The sequence below is a fragment of the Schistocerca americana genome, chromosome 4 (genome assembly GCF_021461395.2).
Source record: "Schistocerca americana isolate TAMUIC-IGC-003095 chromosome 4, iqSchAmer2.1, whole genome shotgun sequence".
In the NCBI taxonomy this organism is placed as follows: domain Eukaryota; kingdom Metazoa; phylum Arthropoda; class Insecta; order Orthoptera; family Acrididae; genus Schistocerca; species Schistocerca americana.
The window spans coordinates 347394174-347416324 of NC_060122.1; the positions used below are offsets into that span (position 1 = coordinate 347394174).

General features: G+C 39.0%; 1 protein-coding gene across 1 annotated transcript in view; it reads left to right on the forward strand.

The window, feature by feature from the left end:
* The window catches only part of LOC124612288, a 458713-nt gene that overhangs the window by 423197 nt on the left and 13365 nt on the right, over positions 1-22151 (forward strand). The window contains exon 6 of the mRNA XM_047140396.1: positions 12072-12304. Within this exon, the coding sequence (XP_046996352.1) occupies positions 12072-12304 (233 nt within the window). The remainder of the gene's footprint in view (positions 1-12071; positions 12305-22151) is intronic.

Genomic DNA, 22151 nt, shown 5'->3' on the forward strand with positions numbered 1-22151 from the left:
TATTATTTGGTTTGTATGTATGTGTCTGCAGTTGTGGTTCTCATTTAAATTCCCATGCTATGAATTGTAGCACGCTGCTAGAGGAGTAAAAAAAGTGTAGTACATTGATTAAGTGGAGATGGGTTGCCCTATGTTGCTTTCAGCCATCTAGCTATTTCCTGCAGTTCTCCATGGACAGGGTCACTTTAAGGCCCAAGGAACCCAAGGAAAACAAGACGTCACGTGAAGGACACGACAAGTTCCATAACTGTAAGATTTGTGCAGTGGGTTGTATCACAGTTAGCAGTGGCCACTTGGGTGCCAAGCTGAAATGGACCCCAAGGGTGCCCAATTACAAGATTTGTATACAGTGCATGTCACAATTTATAGCAAACACTGATACAGGTTAAAGTGTATGACGGCAAATGGGAGTTTGGGATCAAATGATAATTTACTTGTATGGAAAAATGATCTTGAACTGACCTTGGATATGGGGATTTTGATGTGTACTAGAATTGCAGGCAAGTACCTGAAAACAAACAAAATATTCCAATGTAATTGGATAGATAAAAAAATCTATTCACCAAGCAGCGACATGAGAACACACACACATACATAAAAAAAAAGAGATTTCACTTAAGAAAGCTTTCAGGACCAGAGGTTCCTTCTTGCAGCAGACGTGTTGAAGGGGAAAGAAGAAAGGTGGATGAAATGGATTGGAGAGTTTTACGAAAATGGGTATTGTTCGGAAAAGTCACTCACAACCCCGGATCAGGAGAGACTTACCAGATGTGATGAAAAGGAAAGACATTGTTTGAGACTGCACCGGATTATCTGTATACAAATATAAATGGGAAACAGTGACCTACAAAAAGGACAAACGTGGAAGAGCCGCAGCAAAACCGATTGAAAAAAGGGACTTTCTTGTTGTTGGCGACTCCATACTAAAAAATGTTACAGCTCCTAGCTGTGAAATCGATGTTTGTCCCGGAGCCCGATCGCATGAGATCAGCAGACACTTTCAAAATATTCTAAATTCGAAACGAAATGAAACTGAATGTGGAAATGAAGAAAAGGACAAATCCGAAGGTGTTTTCATTCATGCCGGAACAAATTCCATCTGGAACAGAAGTGAGGAAGAAATAATCAGTGAAACATGGAACTTGATGCTCTCAGCAAAAACTGTGTTTGCAAATTCGCAAATTCGAAAATTGTCATCAGTGCAATTTTACGCAGAAGGTCAGTAAGTGATACATACATAAATAAGATAACAGTGGAAGCGGGGAACAGTGAGACAAGTCGGATGCAATTTTTGTAGGCTCAAACAAATTTGGAGGTGGTAATTGTCTGGGAAAGCATGGGCTACACTTGAATAGGTTAGGTTCAACAACTTTCAGCAAAATGATCGTAGACATCCGCAGAATCATTAAAAGCAAGGGAAACTGAAAACTTCCGAAAAGGGCGAGAAAACAAAAGTGGTGATCCAAAATGGAAACTGTAAAAATTTGAAAGGAGATTTTAGTTACCTAAATGAAGAATGTATTTTTGAAAGCTGTGTGATTTAAATACTGTGATAATATCAATTTACAGAATTCTTGAGAGTTCTGCTACTAATTTGTTCTTAGAAAAATTTCAACATCTCTTAGATAAACTTAAAAGAGGAAGCAAGAAAAAGATTGTGATTGCAGGAGGATTCAACTTTAATACATTAATTGAAAGCAGTGACATTGAAAAATTTCGCGATTTAATCCAAAACTATGGTATCAAGCTAAAGTTTACTACGTGCACTAGAGAAAACTTCCACTCAGCAACCTGCATACATAGGCTAATATTATTACAAATTACTAGTTTTACCTAGATCTAGGGATATTGGATCACTCACCTTTGTTTATAGAGCTCCCTACACCAGAGAAACTAAAATATGAATCTTATATAAGAAGGAATTTAGCAAAGTAAATTTAGAGTTGTTTTGTGATAAATTAAGTGTTATAAGTTGGCATTTAGACCACTGTGATTCAAGTAACAAAAATTTTGATAAATTTCTAAATTGTTTTTGGGGTGTAAACATTTCCCCCAAAATCTTATCAAAAGATAGGAACAAACGAAATTGGATTACGCCAGGCATAAAAATTTCAAGTGCCAGAAAGACAGGTGCACAATGAGCTAATAGTAAATAGAAACCCTAATTTTGTAACTTATATTAAGTGCTATAAGACTATATTCAAAAAAATTATACTGGCAAATAGTATATTCATAAACAAACAAAGAAATAAAACAATGGCAGTCTGTTCTGTTGTGAAATCAGAGTTGGGAGTCGATGTTAAAAGTCAAGAATTTTCTCAAATTAGGTTTTAGGGTTATATTATTTTAAATCGAGTTCAAATGTCAAACTGCTTCAATGATTTCCTTGTCAATACAGCAAAATCTGACGTAGACATGGCAGCCCATCAGGACAATATGATTTTCAGGCATAGAGACGACATACAAAACATTTCTTTTAAAAAATTCAGAAAAATCACTCAGAAAGATGTGGAAGACACAATATTATCATTAAAAAACAAAAATTGAGCTGGATGGGGGGGGGGGGGGGGGGGGGGGGAATACCGTTCACAGTAATCAAGGCATTACGCCATATTATTTCATACCCACTGACTTATTGTAAACCAGTCCTTTGAACATGGTTCTTTCGCGTATGTCCTAAAATATTCAGAGATTAACCCATAATTTAAAAAGGGATCATCAGATGATATGGGAAACTACCAGCCTATCTCTCTCCTTCCTGTTTTTTCTAAAATCAGAGAATTTACAGAAGAAATAAGCACATCACTAGACCAGGGTACAAAAGTCTCAGGAATATTCTGTGATTTAACGAATGCCTTTGACTCGGTGAACCTCTCATTATTACTTCACAAACTGAAGAGCTATGGGATCAAAGATACTGCATTAGGGTGGTTCAACTCTTATCTGACAGAAACGAAACAAAGATTTATTTTAACATCAAATTCAGCTAACTACCACTCTGAATGGAAAACAATTTCCCAAAGAGTTCCACAGGGCTCAGTACTGGGTCCTTACATGTTCTTGCTGCATATCAATGCTTTATCATTAAATATTCATGCTCACTCAGTCTTGTTCACAGTTGACACCTCAGTCCTGATAGAAAATGATACAATAGAAAAGATTCCAGATAATAAAGAAAATGTTCTGGGGAAACTGGAATCCTCATTCCATAAAAATGGACTGAAGTTCAATGTCACTAAGACCCAGATAATGCAATTTGTCTCTAATTTGTCAGCAATATGTCCTGTACAAATAGCCCATAATAATCAAATGATGACAGAAGTGAGCTATGTGAAATTCTTGGGACTAAACATCAATAAAAGTTTAAATTGGAAGACCACTTCTTCAGAAGAAACATGTGTGCCACCCACAAAAATGAGTCACGTCACCCATTGTTCAAGAAATTAAAAATATTAACAATTACTTTAGTGTACATTTTTGAAATTTTGGTTTTTGTGTATAATAATCAACATAATCTTCAAATGTTCCATTTTAAGCACAGCTATGGTACTCATCACAAGGAAAACTTCAAATTTCCTTTGTATCACTTAAAGCTTTATGCTCAGACACCACTGAAATGGGGCTAAAAATAAATAGCAAATTAAAAGGAAGAAACATATTAACAGTGGACCTTGGTTTGCTGAAAATTTTACTCCAAAGTATTTTAACAGAGAAAAGTTACTATACCACTGACAAATTCATGGAAGACAGTCTGACACTTTGGACAATAAAAATCTGTAGCTAATATTGCAGTGTTGTCTGTGTACAACAAGGGAAATTGGTAAACTGTTAATTTATAGTAAATATTGTAGTGTTGCATTATCCTAAAAATAGTGTAGAAAGAATGTCTGTAAATAATTATACATTATATTTTTGCTAAACTTGACGTGTCTCCTGTAGAACAGATAATATGATCTGTACAATGTATATAATGAGACTAATAAATCACATTTCACAATGATTCACATTTCTAAGCTTAATTCAGCTCCTTGGTTAGTTTATCAATGTGTTCACTCCATTGTAATGTGTGATCCAACTGGACCCCAAGAAATATTACATGTAGTGAATTTTTCATGTAGCATATGACTATTAATGTCTGTGTCTGGTGCTAGGTTGTCTTTGTCTTTCCTTTTCTTTTTTTCTGACTTGTTAAAACTAGTTAATATGAATTTCTGTGAGATTACATCTTAAAATGTTTGCTTTGAACTTGTTGTAGGTTTCATCAGCTTCCATCTGTCTGCTTAAGTTGAGCATGGAGCATTGAATAACATGCTTGTGTCACCAACAAACATACTAGTTACTTAACTACCCTTTAAAGTAACTAGAAGTTCATTTACATAGATTAAGAACAAAAATGGACCTCTTGTGATCCATGGGTAATCCAAAATGTTAAGTCCCTCCCATTTTGAGGTTAATTTCATGCTTTTATCACAGTCTGTCAAGGAGATCCTCAGTTTTCCTTATGAAACTAAGACTCCATCCATGCAAGATGGATACCACTAATGTTATAACATTTCAGTTTGTCAAACAGAATTTTGTGGTCAACATGTTGAAAGGCTTTGATAAGGCTACAAAATATATCAACAGGATAACTTTTCTTGTTTACCCGTGCTTAGACTTAATCTGTAAGACCTTGTATTTCTTTTGCTGTGGAGAATCCTTTCTGAAAATCAAACCCAGAGGCATTTGTTAACTTCACCTTAGTTAAGTTAATCTTTGTTTTACCATATACCACTTTCTAAACACTTTTCATACATCAATTAATCAATCTCTTTTATTCATCCATTAACAATAGACATTGCATGGATGTAGTCAATTACAGTATAGTTTCTTATCTTTAATTTGTTTCAAAAACTTGGATAATAAATACAAATATTTTATATCAGTACATATAAATAATATTACTTTTCCATATTCAGATATTCTTCAATGCTATAAAAACTATGTGTTAGTAAAAATTGTTTAAGATCTATCTTGAATATATGAAATTCTTTAATTTTCTTTATTTTAGAAGGCAAAGTACTAAAAAGTATTTTGGGCTGGTAGTTTACACTTTTTTGGTAGAGTGCTCCTTTGTGGGTGTGTCTGTGAAAATCACCCCTGTTCCTTGTTTCATGGTTATGAACCCGTTTATTTAATGTTGAAAATTCCTGGTGAGTTTTCAGGAGGCATACACATTCATAGATGTATAAGCTAGGAAGAGTCATTTTTTTAAAAAAATTCTTTAAATATGTCCCTGAATGACACTCTGCAGGGAACTCCTTTCATTATTCTAATAGCCCTTTTTTGAAGTTTGAAAGCTTGTTTTGCCGTATCTGTACTTCCCCAGAAGATCACACCATATCTAAGTAAACTGTTCATGTAAGCATAATAGGCATACAGCAATGATTCAGTGTTGCAACATTCCCGAAGCATTCTTAGCACATAACAGCATTTGCTTAATTTTTTACTCAAAACTTCTAGATGCTTTTCCCATCTCAAGTTCTCCTCCACCCATATACTGACGAATTTTGTGTTTGGAGCTTGTGCAATAAAATAGTTCCCTAACTCAGCTTTTACTCTTCTTCTAGCTTCACTTTTAATATTACTGAAATTCATCAATACTGGTTTATCCTTATTTATGATCAAAGCATTATCACTAAATCATTTTCCTGTCTCATTTATTGTCCTAGACACACTCTGCTGTACATCATCCTCATTGTATCCTTTTATAAAAATGCTAGTGTTATCAGCAAACATCAACGTTCTGCAACTGTCAGTTGGTTTGGCAAAATGTTTATGCCCGCCAAGAACAACAGAGGGTCTAACACGGAACCCTGGGGCATTCCATAGCTAGTTTTTTTGAAATCTGGAAGATACTCTTTGCCTTCATGACGTATTTGTACTTTCTGTTGTCTGTCAGAGAGATAAGACTTGAACCATTTGAAGGCAAGTCCCCGGACCCCATAACATTCTAGTTTCATAAGCAATAAGTCATGGCTGATTAAATCAAATGCTTTATATAACCCTAAGAATATTCTGCAACTTAATTCGTTCTTGTCCAAGGCATTTAGAACCATTTTCATGAATTGGAAGACTGCTGTTTCTGTGGATCTGTTCTTTCTAAACCCATTTTGAGCATTAGTCAGTATTAATAATGTCAGTTAGTTGAGTATATATACGGGTAGAACTATGTTTGATTACCTTGTCTGAAATTCCACCAATATCACAAGGCATTTTATTTTTTAGTTTATTAATAGCATTTGTAACTTCACATTCTGTTACTGGGTACAGAAACATTGTCTTTTCACAAGTTGGTACTTTTGTGTTTTTGTTGTTTGAATTGCACAGACTTTTAATTAGGTTCGGTGCTATGTTCACATAATGTTCATTGAATATATTGGCTACCTGTTGAGCATCTTCTATCACTTTACCCTCACTTTTAATTTTGAAATTATGGGTCTTGGTTTTACATTTTCCTATGCTATTGTTTATAACCTTCCACATTGATTTTGACTTATTGCTTCCCTTATCAATGTATAAATCATTGCTTAGCCTTTCTACTCTATGTAAAACTTTCCTATAGACCCTTCTATATTTCCTGTAGTATGCTTTTATTGTTGTTTTTATTTTAGCATGTTTGCTTAGGTTTCTAAGGGAAGTTGCTGATTTTTTAATCCCTTGTGCTACCCATGTGTTTGTCTTCTCACTGACTTCAGTTCTTTTTAACAGGAATACTACATCGTAGCAATATTTATAATCAGCGAGAAAACTGTCATACTTTTTGTCTGCATCATCAATTTGTGCTATGCCCCACTGCACCCTTTTTAGCATACTATTAAATACCCTTATGTTGTTTGCATTAATAAGTCTTCTTTGTGCATATTTTTTAGTGACTGTGTATTTCTTATTGTTCTTATTCCTTATCATTTTTAAAGCCATATGGTCAAAAAAACCTGTATCTGTTACTTCAACACTGTACTCACAGCTTTGTTTGTTGGTACATATCTGATCAAGTGTTGTTTCAGATCCATCCCCATATCTGGTAAATTCCTGCACTGTAGGTTGCATGTTGTATGTGTTAAATAGATTTAATAATTGTACCTTGTTCTTTTTACCTTTGTTAAAATTAATGTTAAAATCCCCAAGAAATATTGTGCATTTTGACCTGCCTCTCAATTCATTTAAAAGATCATCTATATAATATAATAACTGGGTAAAGTCAGCCGATGGGGACCTATGGATGCAAGCAATAATAGTTTGACAGTCTGTAAGTTCGGAAATACAACATTCAAAATTTTTTTCTGTGCACTTCACCTTGCTAAGTTTTACCTCCTTAGATTTAACATTACTTCTAACATAGATGCGTACACCTCCACATTCATAAGTTTACCTGCAATTTAAAGTTTGTTATTGCCAACGTATTGATTGTTTTTGATAAAAGTGGAAATACACTGACGAAAAAAAAAAAAAAAAAAAATCACAACACCGAGAAGGAGTTACGTATTTCTACATCTGAAAGATGATGTCTACTCAAATTTCACACCAGTCACATAAGAGTGGCGCTTTAGTGCCATTATGAGGATGCAAATCATATTTGCTTTAAATACATGCTCAGATGGTCTGAACATCAGTTACCTTTAAGATTAGATATGTCAAGAATGCCTTTGAGATGACTAATATGCTATTATCAACACCTCACCGAGTTTTGATTATATCATGTAATAGGGCTATGACAAGCTGGATGTTCCTTCTGCAATATTGCGGAAAGACTTTTTCAGGAACTTAGCCACTGTACATGATTGCTGGCAGCACGGTCTGGGGATGTACAGTCACAAGAAGACCATACTCTGAATGGCCATGTGCACTACCAAGAGGAAAGACCATCATGTTCAGCACATAGCTCTGGCACATCGTACTCCATCTGCAACAGCAAATTAAGCAGCAGTTGGCACCACATTAATTCAATGGATAGTTACAAATCAGTTACTTCTAGGACAGTTCTGAGCCAGATGGCCTGTAGCTTGCATTCGTCTGACCCCAAACTAACTCCTTTTGTGGCTTCAGTGGTGTCAAGTGAGACTCATAGGAGGGCAGGGTGGAGGTCTGCTGTGTTTTCTGATGAAAGCTGGTTCTGCCTCATTGCCAGTGATGGCCTCAAGTTGATTAGAAGGAAGCCAGTTGAGGGCATGCAACCAACCAGTCTGCATGCTAAACACACTGGACCTACACTTGGAGTTCTGGTCTGGGGTGCAATATTGTATGGCAGCAGGAGCACTCTTATAGTTATTTCATACATCTTGACTTCAGATTTGTATATTAATCTTTCATTCAACCTGTTGTGCCACCATTCATGAACAGCATTCCATGGGATGTTTTCCAACATGATAACGTTTACCCACGTACCACTGTTATAACCCAACATGCTGTACAGAGTGTTGACTTGTTGCCTTGGCCTGTTCAATCACCATATCTGTCTCCATTCAAGCATGCATTGGGGGAATCATCGGACAACAACTCCAGTGTCACCCACAACCAGCATTAACCATCCCTGTATTGACGGATCAAGTGGAACTCCATCCCACAAACTGACATCTGACAGCTGTACAACACAATGATGCGCATTTGCATTCTTGTGTTCAACATTCTTGCAGTTACACAAGTTATTACTGTACCAGTATTTCACATTTGCAATGGCTTATCTCATCCTTTTATTAATCTGTGATCTTGCAATGTTAATTACTCAAATATGTTACCTAGTCAAATGTATTACTGAAATTTCTTTACTCTACATTATTTATTCTTTGGTGTTGCAATTTTTTCCATCAGTGTAGATCTGTAATTAACGATGATTTTCTTACTTCCAATGTTGTAGATGAGTACTACTACAGAATATTTAAATCTATCAGGCAATTTGAGCTGAGTCTTTGAGTGATTAAAAAGAGTAGCTTAAGGGCAATCCTACTTATCTGATTAAAGGATCTACTATCCTTTTTTTCAGATCCATAAAATGGTAGTTCTTTTCTCCTGAGTAGTCCCCACCTAGCGGTCCAGAGGAGGGGACTAGTCTACCTTTGAAATATTTTAGCCAAGAAAATTCCATCATCAGTAATTGTAGGCCGTATAGTATAGCTGCAGGTTCCCAGGAAATATATGGCTGTAATTTCCCCTTGCTTTCAGTCACTCACAGTACTTACATGGCCAGCTGTGAGAGCAGGACATGAGTTGTGCTTGGATAGCTCAGTCGTTATCCCACTTAACTCACAAAAGTCAAAGGTCTGAGGTTGGAGTCCCAGTCTCGCACACAGTTGTAATCTGCCAGGAAGTTTCGTAATAAGCACTTGTTGGTTTATATTACAAGGCCAGATCAGTCATTTGTCCAAACCAGTCCCCTTGCAACTACTGAAAACACTACTGCCCCTCTTCAAGAACCATGTGTTAATCTGGTCTTAAATTAGATATCCCTCTGATGCCTACAGTATGGCTATCTGTATCACGGAGGAATGCAAGCCATCTGACTTTGTCAGGGTCCGTGGTTTATGGGGGAGGGGGGGTGTAAGGGGGGGGGTTGTCATGTACAACTGTTCATTTGACTTAAAGCACATTTCACTCCTTCTATAATTTAATTTAGCCTTGAAGGAGTTTCCCCTTTCTGATGGGATAGAAGAAACTTGATACATGAATGAATGATTTACATACAGCCATTCAAATGTCTATGTGCTATGCGTACAATTCATCTGACTTTCTCTGTTGATATTGATAGATCTCACATTCCATTCAATAATTTTAATTGTGTTTTAGGTCATAGCCAAAGATGTTGTACATATTTTGCATAGTGTCAATCCTTTGGCATCTTAATAGCTTGGCAGATAACCATTCATTGAATGAGTTGCTACCTGCATGATTTTGTTAACAATCTTATAAGTATAAGTTATCATGTCTTCTTGATATAATTGGTTTTCACTTTGGTGACAGCAAGGTAATATGGATTTTGTGACACATGTGTTAATTCTTGTATTAAGAAGGTAACATTATGATGCTGCAGATTTCAGACTCTTGACAAATTTTTATTGGCACATCATGTATAATGGTTTGTTACAATTTACTGTTGAGATTGGAAGGTAATTTTATTTGCTGTGTTGACAGCTGAACTTCAGTTGTTATTTGCTGGTATGTTTTTGTCACAAGATATTTAGAATTTTTGGTCTGTTGCATAACAACAGGTGCAGTACTATACATGTTCCATTCATGATGTAGTGTTACATTAGAGGTAGCATTGAGCACAATATCATGTCATGAGTTCATTAACAGATTTTTACTTCATCATGTACAAATTTCCATTGCTGTGACCTAGTTGACTGACGTTATGTCTGGAGTGTTCTTTGGCAAAAGCAGCTCATCATGGTTAGCTCTGACACTGTTTGCTATTTTGTCCATAAGTAAGGCAAGTAGCACTGCAGCTGATATACTTGGTACAAAGGTCTGAAACAGGCCCCCATGAGAACTGAGGAGGTAGAGATTAGCATTTAACATCCTGTCAACAATAAGGTCATTAGAGATGGAGCACAAGCTCAGGTTAGGAATGATGGAAAAGGAAATCAGCCTTGAACTTTCAAAGGAAACATCCTGGCATTTGCCTGAAGCAATTTAGGGAAATCAAGGAAAATCTAAATAGTCAGACATGGATTTTATCCATCATTGTCCTGAATGCGAGTCCAGTGTGCTAAACACTGTGCCAACGTCCTCTTTAAGAACTGACAATGTCAAGATATTCACACTAAAATTAAAAACCTGCAATCATAAGTCACTACTTCTGTAAATTATAAGATTCTGGCTTCAGCTGCCAGAGACTGTGGTCATGTGTGTGTGAATTGCATTTCTTTAAGTCTTGTGCGTGTGTCTGTCATCTATTTTTGACAAAGGCCTTGTTGGCCACAAACTTATTTTATGATAGTCTTTCTGCTGTGCCTATCTGTGACTCAGCATCTCCACTATATGGTGTGTAGCAACTTTCCATTTCATAAATTTGCTACATTCCATCCTGAATTTTCCACTGTTTGAAATTATAATGTTATATACTTTCAATGATTGAAGATTCCTGCTGGCTGTGTGATAAGTTGCAATGTTTATCATAAGCAGCCCTTTATCTTACAGCATGGATGTAATTACTGTATGACACATCTCAGGATTGTCATATATATGTTGAAACAGCAATGAGAGGTACACACCAGTTATTTAATATAATTGAGGAAGTAGTATAATTTTATCATGGTGACAGTTTTCCTGTTAACTTTAATGTTGTTAAATTTAGTGGGTGACCACAAAAATGATATGAGCCCATGACAAGTTGAATAATGAGTCAATCATGTGTTAGTGAGCTAGAGACATGTTCATATGATCTAATTTTGGTGCAATGACTGCAAAAGGCAGGAATTTTGAACTGAGATTCTAGCCTGGTACCCAAATCCTGATCTGCTACCTTTATGATCTGACAATTTTACTGACAGAACCATCCAGTAAAGTGACACGTGGTGTAATAGAGAGGTGCACCTGCAACAAAAAAGCTCATATTCAGTATCACTATTCTAGCCTGTTCTAGCCCTTGATGTTCTACAATAAAATATTTCCTGGAAATTCAATTCAACTGGATCCTTTAATTCACTTGGGATACAGTTAAATTTTAGGAAAGTAGTGATATGGAGCATAAACCAAATGTATTCCATAGATGTAGCACAGAATTATTGCCATATTTTTAAGAATTTGGACAACCTTCTTTATTTTTAGGCTATACACTGATACAGGAACCATTGGAGCTTAATTCTTACTTGGGAAGTCACAGGGAACATAAATTAAAATGTCCAGCTATATTAGGTGTTATAGACATCACATAAATGATTTTCACTTTGCATCACAAAGTTCCTATGTGACTGAATCTAATTGAAAGTCATTACTAAACTTGAAATTAATTTCAAATAAAGAATTATCATGAATTTATTATTAGCTCATAGTAATTTAGAAGAGTCTAAAAACCTTAATTTGTACTTCATTTACAGGTGACAGGATTGATAGCGTCCGCATCAGTTTTCGCCACATGGTGTTTGAAGATGCACTGACTATTCTTAGCTATGCTTCTCCATATGATGTTCAACTTGAGGTAGAAAATGCTACAACATCACGACCAAGTACTCTTATCAGGACAAAGAGGATGTCTGGCTCAAGTGTTGGTCCAGCAGACAGAATATGTCACCCATTTTATAGAAGCCAGTCAATCGCAGATTTAGCGCAGGTATGTGCCTTCAACCACTGATGAATTTTGATGATTAAAGGTACCTTCTATATGGGAGAGCTGAAGAGATAGTTGCCTTTTGTTGACTTTTTTATAGACTGTTTTTATTGTCTCTCAGATACTTTAATTCACTTAAAATGGGCTTAAATTTTAAGAAAGTAGTGGCACACAGCATAGACCTCTTCAATCCACACATATTCCATAGATGTAGCACTGAATGATAGCCACATTTCTAATTTTGACATCCCTCTTTATTTTTAGGGTGCTGTACCTCACTTGGTAAAAACAGAACCTTTGTAGGCTCATTTATTGTCTGTCTGTTGGTCTGTCTGTCCAACTGCTAAGACCCTCTTTTCTCAGAAGAAGTATCAAGTTGAAATTTGTATCACATACTAAGGCAGTGGTGGATACAGGAAAACCTCAAGGAGGGGGCACTAAAGATATTTTGAGCTTCCTTTACTTTTACTGTCACATGCAGAGTTTAAGAAAGTTTTATTTAAACTGATTATACACGTATACAAGACAATGCCATCTTACGATATAAAAAAAGTTAGAATTGTGGTTCTCTTCCTTAAATGATGAATTCTGTTGTTGTTGTTGTTGTTGTGGTGGTGGTGGTGGTGGTGGTGGTGGTGGTGGTGGTGGTGGTGGTGGTCTTCAGTCCAGAGACTGGTTTGATGTAGCTCTCCATGCTACTCTACCCTGTGCAAGCTTCTTCATCTCCTAGTACCTACTGCAACCTACATCCTTCTGAATCTGCTTAGTGTATTCATCTTTTGGTCTTGCTCTGTGATTTTTACCTTCCACGCTGCCCTCCAATACTAAATTGGTGATCCCTTGATGCTTCGGAACATGTCCTACCAACCGATCCCTTCTTCTAGTCAAGTTGTGCCACAAACTCCTCTTCTCCCCAATTCTGTTCAATACCTCCTCATTAGTTATGTGATCTACCCATCTAATCTTCAGAATTCTTCTGTAGCACCACATTTCAAAAGCTTCTATTCTCTTCTTGTCCAAACTATTTATCGTCCATGTTTCACTTCCATACATGGCTACACTCCATACAAATACTTTCAGGAACGACTTCCCAATACTTAAATCTATACTCGATGTTAACAAATTTCTCTTCTTCAGAAACGCTTTCCTTGCCATTGCCAGTCTACATTTTATATTCTCTCTACTTCAACGATCATCAGTTATTTTGCTCCCCAAATAGCAAAACTCTTTTACTACTTTAAGTGTCTCATTTCCTAATATAATTTCCTCAGCATCACCTGATTTTATTCAACTACATTCCATTATCCTCATTTTGCTTTTGTTGATGTTAATCTTATATGAATTCTATGTGCCTATTATTCTTGGCAAATTGGTTATGCTTCTGAATGTGAACTAGCTTCCTGTTGGGCAAATAGTCAGTATTTATAATGCTATGTATCAAAGACTCTTTGTACAAGAAAACAGTAGAATATTTGTGACTTTTCTCAAACAAATGGCATACAAAATAATGTATCGGCGTCATTAGAATGGCCGCGACTTTTCTTGTAGCAATGCGTTAGCTATCTATGTGCCAGACAGAAATGTATAAAATATGATGACATCAACACGTGTGCTACATAGGAAACTACAACTACTTGATAACTCGATTCAGTCGAGTCGACTGACGAAAGAAACAAACGAATACCATATGGGCTGACTGGTGGGAAAGCACGGGTAGCAATGCGGGCAACCCTGGAAGAGGGGGCTGCGTGCTCCGCATGGCTCTCATATGTATCCACCACTGTACAAAGGACTATGGTTCCTTGGCAGTGTAAAAAATTTAAGCTTCTAAGTCAATGCAATAAAAAGATATGGGCATTTATGTCACATATTTTAATACTTGCAAACTCACTCTTCAAAACCTGTAGGGTACTGCCAGTTGACCAAGAATCATGAAATTTGGCAAGGAGCAAAGTTTCACAGTACAAGTAAATGGAAAAAAAATTGAAAATTGTTAATTTACAATTAGATCACTTTTTTGCCATCACTACCTTACATTGTATTCATAATCCATCAAAAATCTCATGACCTACTGTTGGGATTTTGATCTGGTTTTCAGGAACAGGTGGACTGATTCATGAGGAAGGCTTTTGTATATAACTTACAAATATTTTATGGTTATTGGCTGGGGTACGATTAAGTGAAGTGATCTGCCACTGTGAAAGTAATGTCTTTGCCATCTAGCTGTGATAGGTGTAATGCTGCCAAACTACCATGCCATGCCAGTACTAGCATCACAGATCCTTTGTGAACTGCTCATTCTACATACAAATGTTCCCTGACAGTCTGTACCTACATGTACAGCATCTGTAATGCTTCAAAGCTGATAAATATTGGTAACTGATGCAGGATTCCACTTCCCTTGTTTGAGAAGGGGTTTCAATATCCCATAAAATATAACCCTTCCACAGAACAATTCAACACTCGTGTAACAATAACATCCCTACAGCTGGCTGTACTGTTTTCTTGTGTTGAGACTTCTGTCAAGTCTTAGCAGTAATCACAGCAGGGACAAGGGCAGATGAAGTAATGCATCTGCAATCACCAATCAGCATAGCATGTTAGTATAACTCCAAAATTAATAAAATGCATAAAAATTACTATAGCAAATGTGAAATTGTACAAAAATTTAGAATTTAATTTGAAACACACTCAAAAGTTTGGATCTCCTGGGACTGATATCTTGTCAGTATTGATATTGACAACAGGCAAAAATCATTGGGATGAACAACCTATACACACAATTAAGTTTGTACAGAACCCTGGGAGTGCAAGTCATACTTGCTCTCTCTCTCTCTCTCTCTCTCTCTCTCTCACACACACACACACACACACACACACAACTTTTTTTACTTAGTGTGAAAAAGCTGCACCATGTAAAGAATTCTAAAATTCGATATTTTTGAGTTTCTTTAAACTAGAAAAATTATTCCTACATTAAGTGGCTTATGTACACTAGTACTGGACTGCAGAATGTTTATAGCTTCAGATGGCATTATGTTCATTAAAAGATCCCACACACCAAGAAACACTCTTAATGTGGCTGAACAGCATTTCACATGGCCAGAAGGTTCCCGCGCAGCAGCATGGTCAGCATGTGCAACAGCATTTCAACATTCTAAGTGCAGTGTAAAATAGGGATCATTTGAAAATGATGACAGATAGATATTACCTGCTAATGATTCACCATGTACTCAAGTAAACAGCAGAAAGTAGATATATGGTGAGGTATAGGTGGTGTTGTAACCCACAAATAAAAACACATTGTCACTGCTAGAACAAGTTACTTTTTTTATGCAAGTACAATACAGAACAAGTGAATACAATGTTTGTGGTGCCATGCGGCAAAGAAACAGTATCAGAGTTTAATGAAGAAATAAGCCATATGAGGAGCCAGAGCTGAATGAGAGCAAGTGCCAGTAAGCACTTGCATACATAGGTGCACATTGCATGGGATGCTGAATGTGCCTGCATAGTCATGATGCGCTGTCACCCAAATCACCTCCTAGCAGCACTGATGGAGATGCCAGCCAGTGCATGAACATTGGTGATAGTTTGCTGGTTACCCAACCCATTCATCCCTGTGGGAGCAACAAGTTGCACCTCAGCACGCAACCCATGCCAAGCTGGGCATCCGGGCAGTGCCCTGCACCAGGTCAATAGGCCAATATCATTTGGGTGCTGGATGGCCTCTCCAGCTTGACCAGCTCCTGGTCAGCATGGACAGGATTGTATGGCCAGAAGGTTCCCATGCAGCAGCATGGTCAGCATTGTGGTGGCTCTGTCACAGGTTGTGACTTGACACACCATGTCTGTGTTGGGACCTGGCATGGAAGTAAGCAGTATAGGTTGGGGCAGCACCAATGGATCCAATACCACAGCATGATTGTCTGCTGACATCTGGTCCATCTCAGGCAGCCTACAAACAGAGCAAGATGAAAGTGGGACCATGTGTAATGCACAGGGGAGGGAGGGTGAAGGCAGGAACAGCTCGGGAGCAGGAAGCGAGGAAGCAGAGTGTGTGACAGAGGAGTGATGAAGGACACTGCTGACATAGTTACTGCCAGAGGATCCACAGGAGGGGCAGCCAGGCCCCTGCGGCAGGTGCAGCTGAGTTTGATGGCATGTCACTGTCCAGGCCCCCATGTCCAATGTGAAAACACAACAACCTCGCTGCTGCTGGACGACCATTGAAATCCACCTGTTCTGGCACCTGAATTCCCACTCAAGCATGAGGCTGCCCAGCCAAAAATGGGGAGATGGCATCATGGATTCCCCCCAGGTGATGGCAGCATGAGGTGGAGAATCATGTTGGTCTGACAGCTCTGGAGGAGTTCCGCCAGTCCCTTCCCCCTATTGACTTCAACCTATATGAACCCAAAAAAAGAGCCTCATCCAGAGAAACATCAGCCACATATTTCCACATCTGTGTCTTGAAGATGTGTATGAGGCTTTTGGCATCAATGGGGTGAAAAGGTGGTGATGGCAGATGGTGAATGGCATTGTGGCAGAAGAAAGTGGTGGGAACAGAACTGTGGTCCATTGTCCAACACCAGTGTGAGAGGAAGACCTTCTATAGTGAAAATTCTGCTGAGCATGGCAGCTGTGACTTCTGCACTTATTTGTTGAGGGATTCCAACACACAGAAAGTTGGAGTGTGCATCAATGACAATCAACCATGTCGTATCCAAGAAGGATCCTCCAAAGTCAACATGAACCTGCTCCCAAGTGCAAGAGGGTATTGGCCAGAAACAAAATGTCTGGCAGGGTGTCATATGCTGTTGTTCACACTGAGAACAGCTGTGAACAAGATACTCGACTTGCTATTCAATACCCAGCTAGTACACATGGCGCTGGGTGAGTCGTTTGGTCCCAACCCCAGTGGTCCTTGTGTAGGAGCCGTAGGATTGTTGGGCACAAAGGTTGCAATGGGACCACCCAGGGAGGCTGTTGGCCAGTATTGAGGAGGATAATGCTGTCCACCAGAATGAGCCAGTGAAGATGAGAATTGTGGTGCAATGGGCTGGCGTTCCAACCGAGAATGTGGCCAGCCCAGCCTTTTTGGATGTACTGCCACACTTTCATAATAGAGAAAGTGTACATTGTCTGTGGACCCTCTTTGTCCAAGTGGAAGTACCACAAAATTTCATCTTTGTTGAACTCTGGTTCAGGTCCTTTTGGGAGATAGGAAAGGGTGTCCACATTGGCCTGTTCTGTGGTGTTGTGGTAGTGAATTTCATAATGATACCTGTTAAGAAAAAGTGCCCAGCATTGGAGGATTGGAGGCTGTGGGCAGTCCTCTCCAGGAGCTTTGCTGATGGGCTGAAGAGAGAAAGTAATGGCTTATTATATGTGATGAGGTAAAACTTTTCTATAGAAGAAAACATGGAATTTCTTCAGTGTGATGATAATTGCAAGGACCTCTGTTTTGATTTGCAAAAATTTATTTTGCATGGTATTGAGTGTCTTTGATTGGGTGTTCTGAGCTGTGTATGTCTCTGTGAGCCAGGACAGCCCCCAGGTCCCGGTCAGATGTGTCCATTGTCACCACCAACTGTTTGCCCAGGTGACACATGGCAAGACAGGCAGCTGATATGAGGGCCTGCTTCAGAGTCCTGAAAGACTGCTTGGACAGTTCTGAGCGGACAAAAGTGGCAACCTTCTTCTGTAAATTCTTCGGTGACTGTGCAATCAACACCATACCCAGGATGAATTTGCCATAATATGTGATCTTCCCCATGAAAGATTGGAGCTGCTTTAGATTTATGGGATGAGGAAGTGCAAGGATGGCTTCAACCACCTTCTGTGTGCATTGAATACCATTGCAGGAGATGACATTTCCTAGATATTCCATCAATGGTTGAAAGAAAACACTTCTCAAGATTGCATTTGAAGCCTGCAGACTGGAGAGCATGAAAAGCCGCCTCAAGTTTGCTAAGTGTTCTGCCCTTCTACAATTACCACAATTTTGTCAAAGTATTTTATGCAGCTGAGGACACCCTCTGACAGTTGTTCAAGGGTCTTTGAAAAATTGCTGGGGTGCTGGCCACCCCAAAAACTAAGCATTGCAACCAATATGACCCATCCAGCATGTTGACTATGAGGACTTTTTGTGATTCTTCATCCAGAGTAAGCTGTAGGCAAAGGTTCACTAAGATCAGTTTTTTAAAAAATGCTGTCCGGTTAGTGCCAAGAAAAGTTTGTCAGGTTTTGGAATGAGGAACATGTCAATCTCTCACTGAGAATTAACAGTAATCTTAAAATCTCCACACAGGCACAATTTTCCCAGTGGTGTTTTTATAATAACTAAGGGTGTTTCCCACTCACTCACAATGGTTTAATGACATCCAAGGCTATCAACCTGTCTAGTTATTTTTGAGGCATTCTGATATGTGAATGACATGGGTGATGTGCAGAAGAAGGGGGGCGTGCTCAAGCCTTTAAAGTGATGTGAACCACAAAGTTTGTCGCCTTAACAAGTCACCCAGAGAAAATCTGAGTATTCCTTACTGAGGTCATCCAGTTCATGAAATGATATTTGTTCCAAGACCAGGTGGGCAGAGTCCTTGATGACAAATCTGAAGGCTGAGTAAGCATTGAGACTGAAAAGATTCTCTGTGTGTCACACATAGTGAGTATGACAAAGTTTATGAGGTGACACACCTGGGCTGGAGGATGTTGACAAAATAACATTAATGACCAGTTGGTCCTGATGTGGTGCATGTCGTTTATCCCAAGCATGACAGACTGACATGAGATCTCCTTCTATCTGGCATGCATTGCACTGTGCCCACCTATCAGGGCAGTCATCTTGACATGTTTTCGAAAAAGTTCCCGGCACGAAAGTAGAATGTGCTGGTCAGGGGACCAAGATTGCTTTCCTCATTTTTGAGACTGGGTTGGAGGCCAGCAGTTGATGCATTTGCTACTTCAGCTAGATTGGATTCATTTTCTGGGTCTGAAGCAACAGGCACTATGTCACCCCCCTTTATCTACCACCTGCTCACAGCATGGGAAACTTCACAGGATTGAGCTACTTTTGACATGTCCTCCAACAAAGGGTCATCAGAGTCTATAGCTTCCTGCCATATTTCTTCATAAGGAGCCCCTGAATGATGGCATTCTGAATCATCACTTTGGCATACAGTTCTTTATGTACAGGAGACACAAAATGGCATTTCCTACTGAGTCCCTGCAGTTCAGGCACTCATTCACAGTAGGATTGGTTTGCCTGTTTATGATACTGTTAAAACTCCACAAGGGGTACAATGACATGGTAGTGGTGGTGAAAGTAGGCACAGAACAAAACACATATATCGTCAAAGGACAGATGCACCAGTTCCATGAGAGGGTTCAGTTTGCACAAAATCTGGTTTGCACTCAGCACTTTGACCATGTTGGGATCCATTACCTGGAACATGGTGAAAAACAATCAGAAGTGTTTCTTCTAGGCCTGCCACTCTTTTGCTATTCATCGAAAGTTGGGATGGTGGAAGAGTTAAGGCTGACTGTCAGGAGAGCAGAGCCGCCTAACATTACTGTCCCTCTAACTGCTTTTGGAAAAATTGCTGGAGCATCACTTCCATTGACACACCTGGTGAGGCAGCCTGGGGTACAGGGTCCGTGATTGCAAAACGAGCATGAAAAAAGGCATATGACCATCACCAATTGTGTTGCATCCCACGACATAAAAATGTACCATCACTGGTAGAACAAGTATTTTTTTGGATTGTAGGTACAAGATAGAACAAGCAAATATAATGTTCATGGTGCCATGTGGCAAGAAAGCAGTAACTCAGTTTAATGATGTAATAAGTCATACACAGAGCCACAGCTGAACAGAGCGAGCCTGAGTTAGTGCTCACCTACATAGGTACACATGGCAGGGGGAACTGAATTGACTGCACAGTCATTGTGTGCTGTCACCTAACCACTATGCTGCTCCCTAATGATCACTGACAGAGCTGTCAGCTGGTGGCCAATGCTTCGGTGGTAGTTCTGTAGTTGCCACAGGTTGCAAATAGCAATCTTTTACATAACAACTGTGGTCAGTTTTACAAAATGCACACCATTCACATGTAGAAGACACTGAACTAGGTTTCAGTTCATACACATTGTATATTAAAAAACCCCCCCATGAACCACGGACCTTGCCGTTGGTGGGGAGGCTTGCGTGAATCAGCGATAGAGATAGCCATACCGTAGGTGCAACCACAACGGATAGGTATCTGTTGAGAGGCCAGACAAACGTGTGGTTCCTGAAGAGGGGCAGCAGCCTTTTCAGTAGTTGCAAGGGCAACAGTCTGGATGATTGACTGATCTGGCCTTGTAACAATAACCAAAATGGCCTTGCTGTGCTGGTACTGCGAACGGCTGAAAGCAAGGGGAAACTACAGCTGTAATTTTTCTCGAGGGCATGCAGCTTTACTGTATGATTAAATGATGATGGCGTTCTCTTGGGTAAAATATTTCAGAGGTAAAATAGTCCCCCATTCAGATCTCCGGGCGGGGACTATTCAAGAGGATGTCGTTACCAGGAGAAAGAAAACTGGCGTTCTACGGATCAGAGCGTGGAATGTCAGATCCCATAATCAGGCAGGTAGGTTAGAAAATTTAAAAAGGGAAATGGATAGGTTAAAGTTAGATATAGTGGGAATTAGTGAAGTTCGGTGGCAGGAGGAACAAGACATCTGGTCAGGTGACTACAGGGTTATAAACACAAAATCAAATAGGGGTAAAGCAGGAGTAGGTTTAATAATGAATAGGAAAATAGGAATGCGGGTAAGCTACTACAAACAGCATAGTGAACACATTATTGTGGCCGAGATAGATACGAAGCCCACACCTACTACAGTGGTACAAGTTTATATGCCAACTAGCTCTGCCGATGATGAAGAAATTGAAGAAATGTATGATGAACTAAAAGAAATTATTCAGATAGTGAAGGGAGACGAAAATTTAATAGTGATGGGTGACTGGAATTCGAGTGTAGGAAAAAGGAGAGAAGGAAACATAGTAGGTGAATATGGATTGGGGCTAAGAAATGAAAGAGGAAGCCGCCTGGTAGAATTTTGCACAGAGCACAGCATAGAATAATGGAACATGTTTTGTGTTCTCGTATTATGACGTTCTTAGATAATACAAATCTCCTTCATCATAACCAACATGGATTCCGCAAACAGAGATCATGTGAAACTCAGCTCGCCCTATTTGCCCAAGAAATTCACAGTGCCGTAGACACTGGCGAGCAGATTGATGCCGTATTCCTGGACTTCACGAAGGCATTTGATACGGTTCCGCACTTACGTTTAGTGAAAAAAAATACGAGCTTACGGAATATCGGACCAGGTTTGTGATTGGATTCAGGATTTCCTAGAAGAAAGAACACAACATGTCATTCTTAACGGTTCAAAATCTGCAGATGTAGAGGTAATTTTGGGAGCACCGCAGGGAAGCGTGATAGGACCTTTATTGTTTACAATATACATAAATGACTTAGTTGACAACATCGGTAGCTCCGTGAGGCTATTTGCAGATGACACGGTTGTCTACAAGAAAGTAGCAACATCAGAAGACTCGTACGTACTCCAGGAGGACCTGCAGAGGATTAATGCATGGTGCGACAGCTGGCAGCTTTCCATAAACGTAGATAAATGTAATATAATGCGCATACATAGGGGCAGAAATCCATTCCAGTACGATTATGCCATAGGTGGTAAATCATTGGAAGCGGTAACGACCGTAAAATACTTAGGAGTTACTATCCGGAGCGATCTGAAGTGGAATGATCACATAAAACAAATAGTGGGAA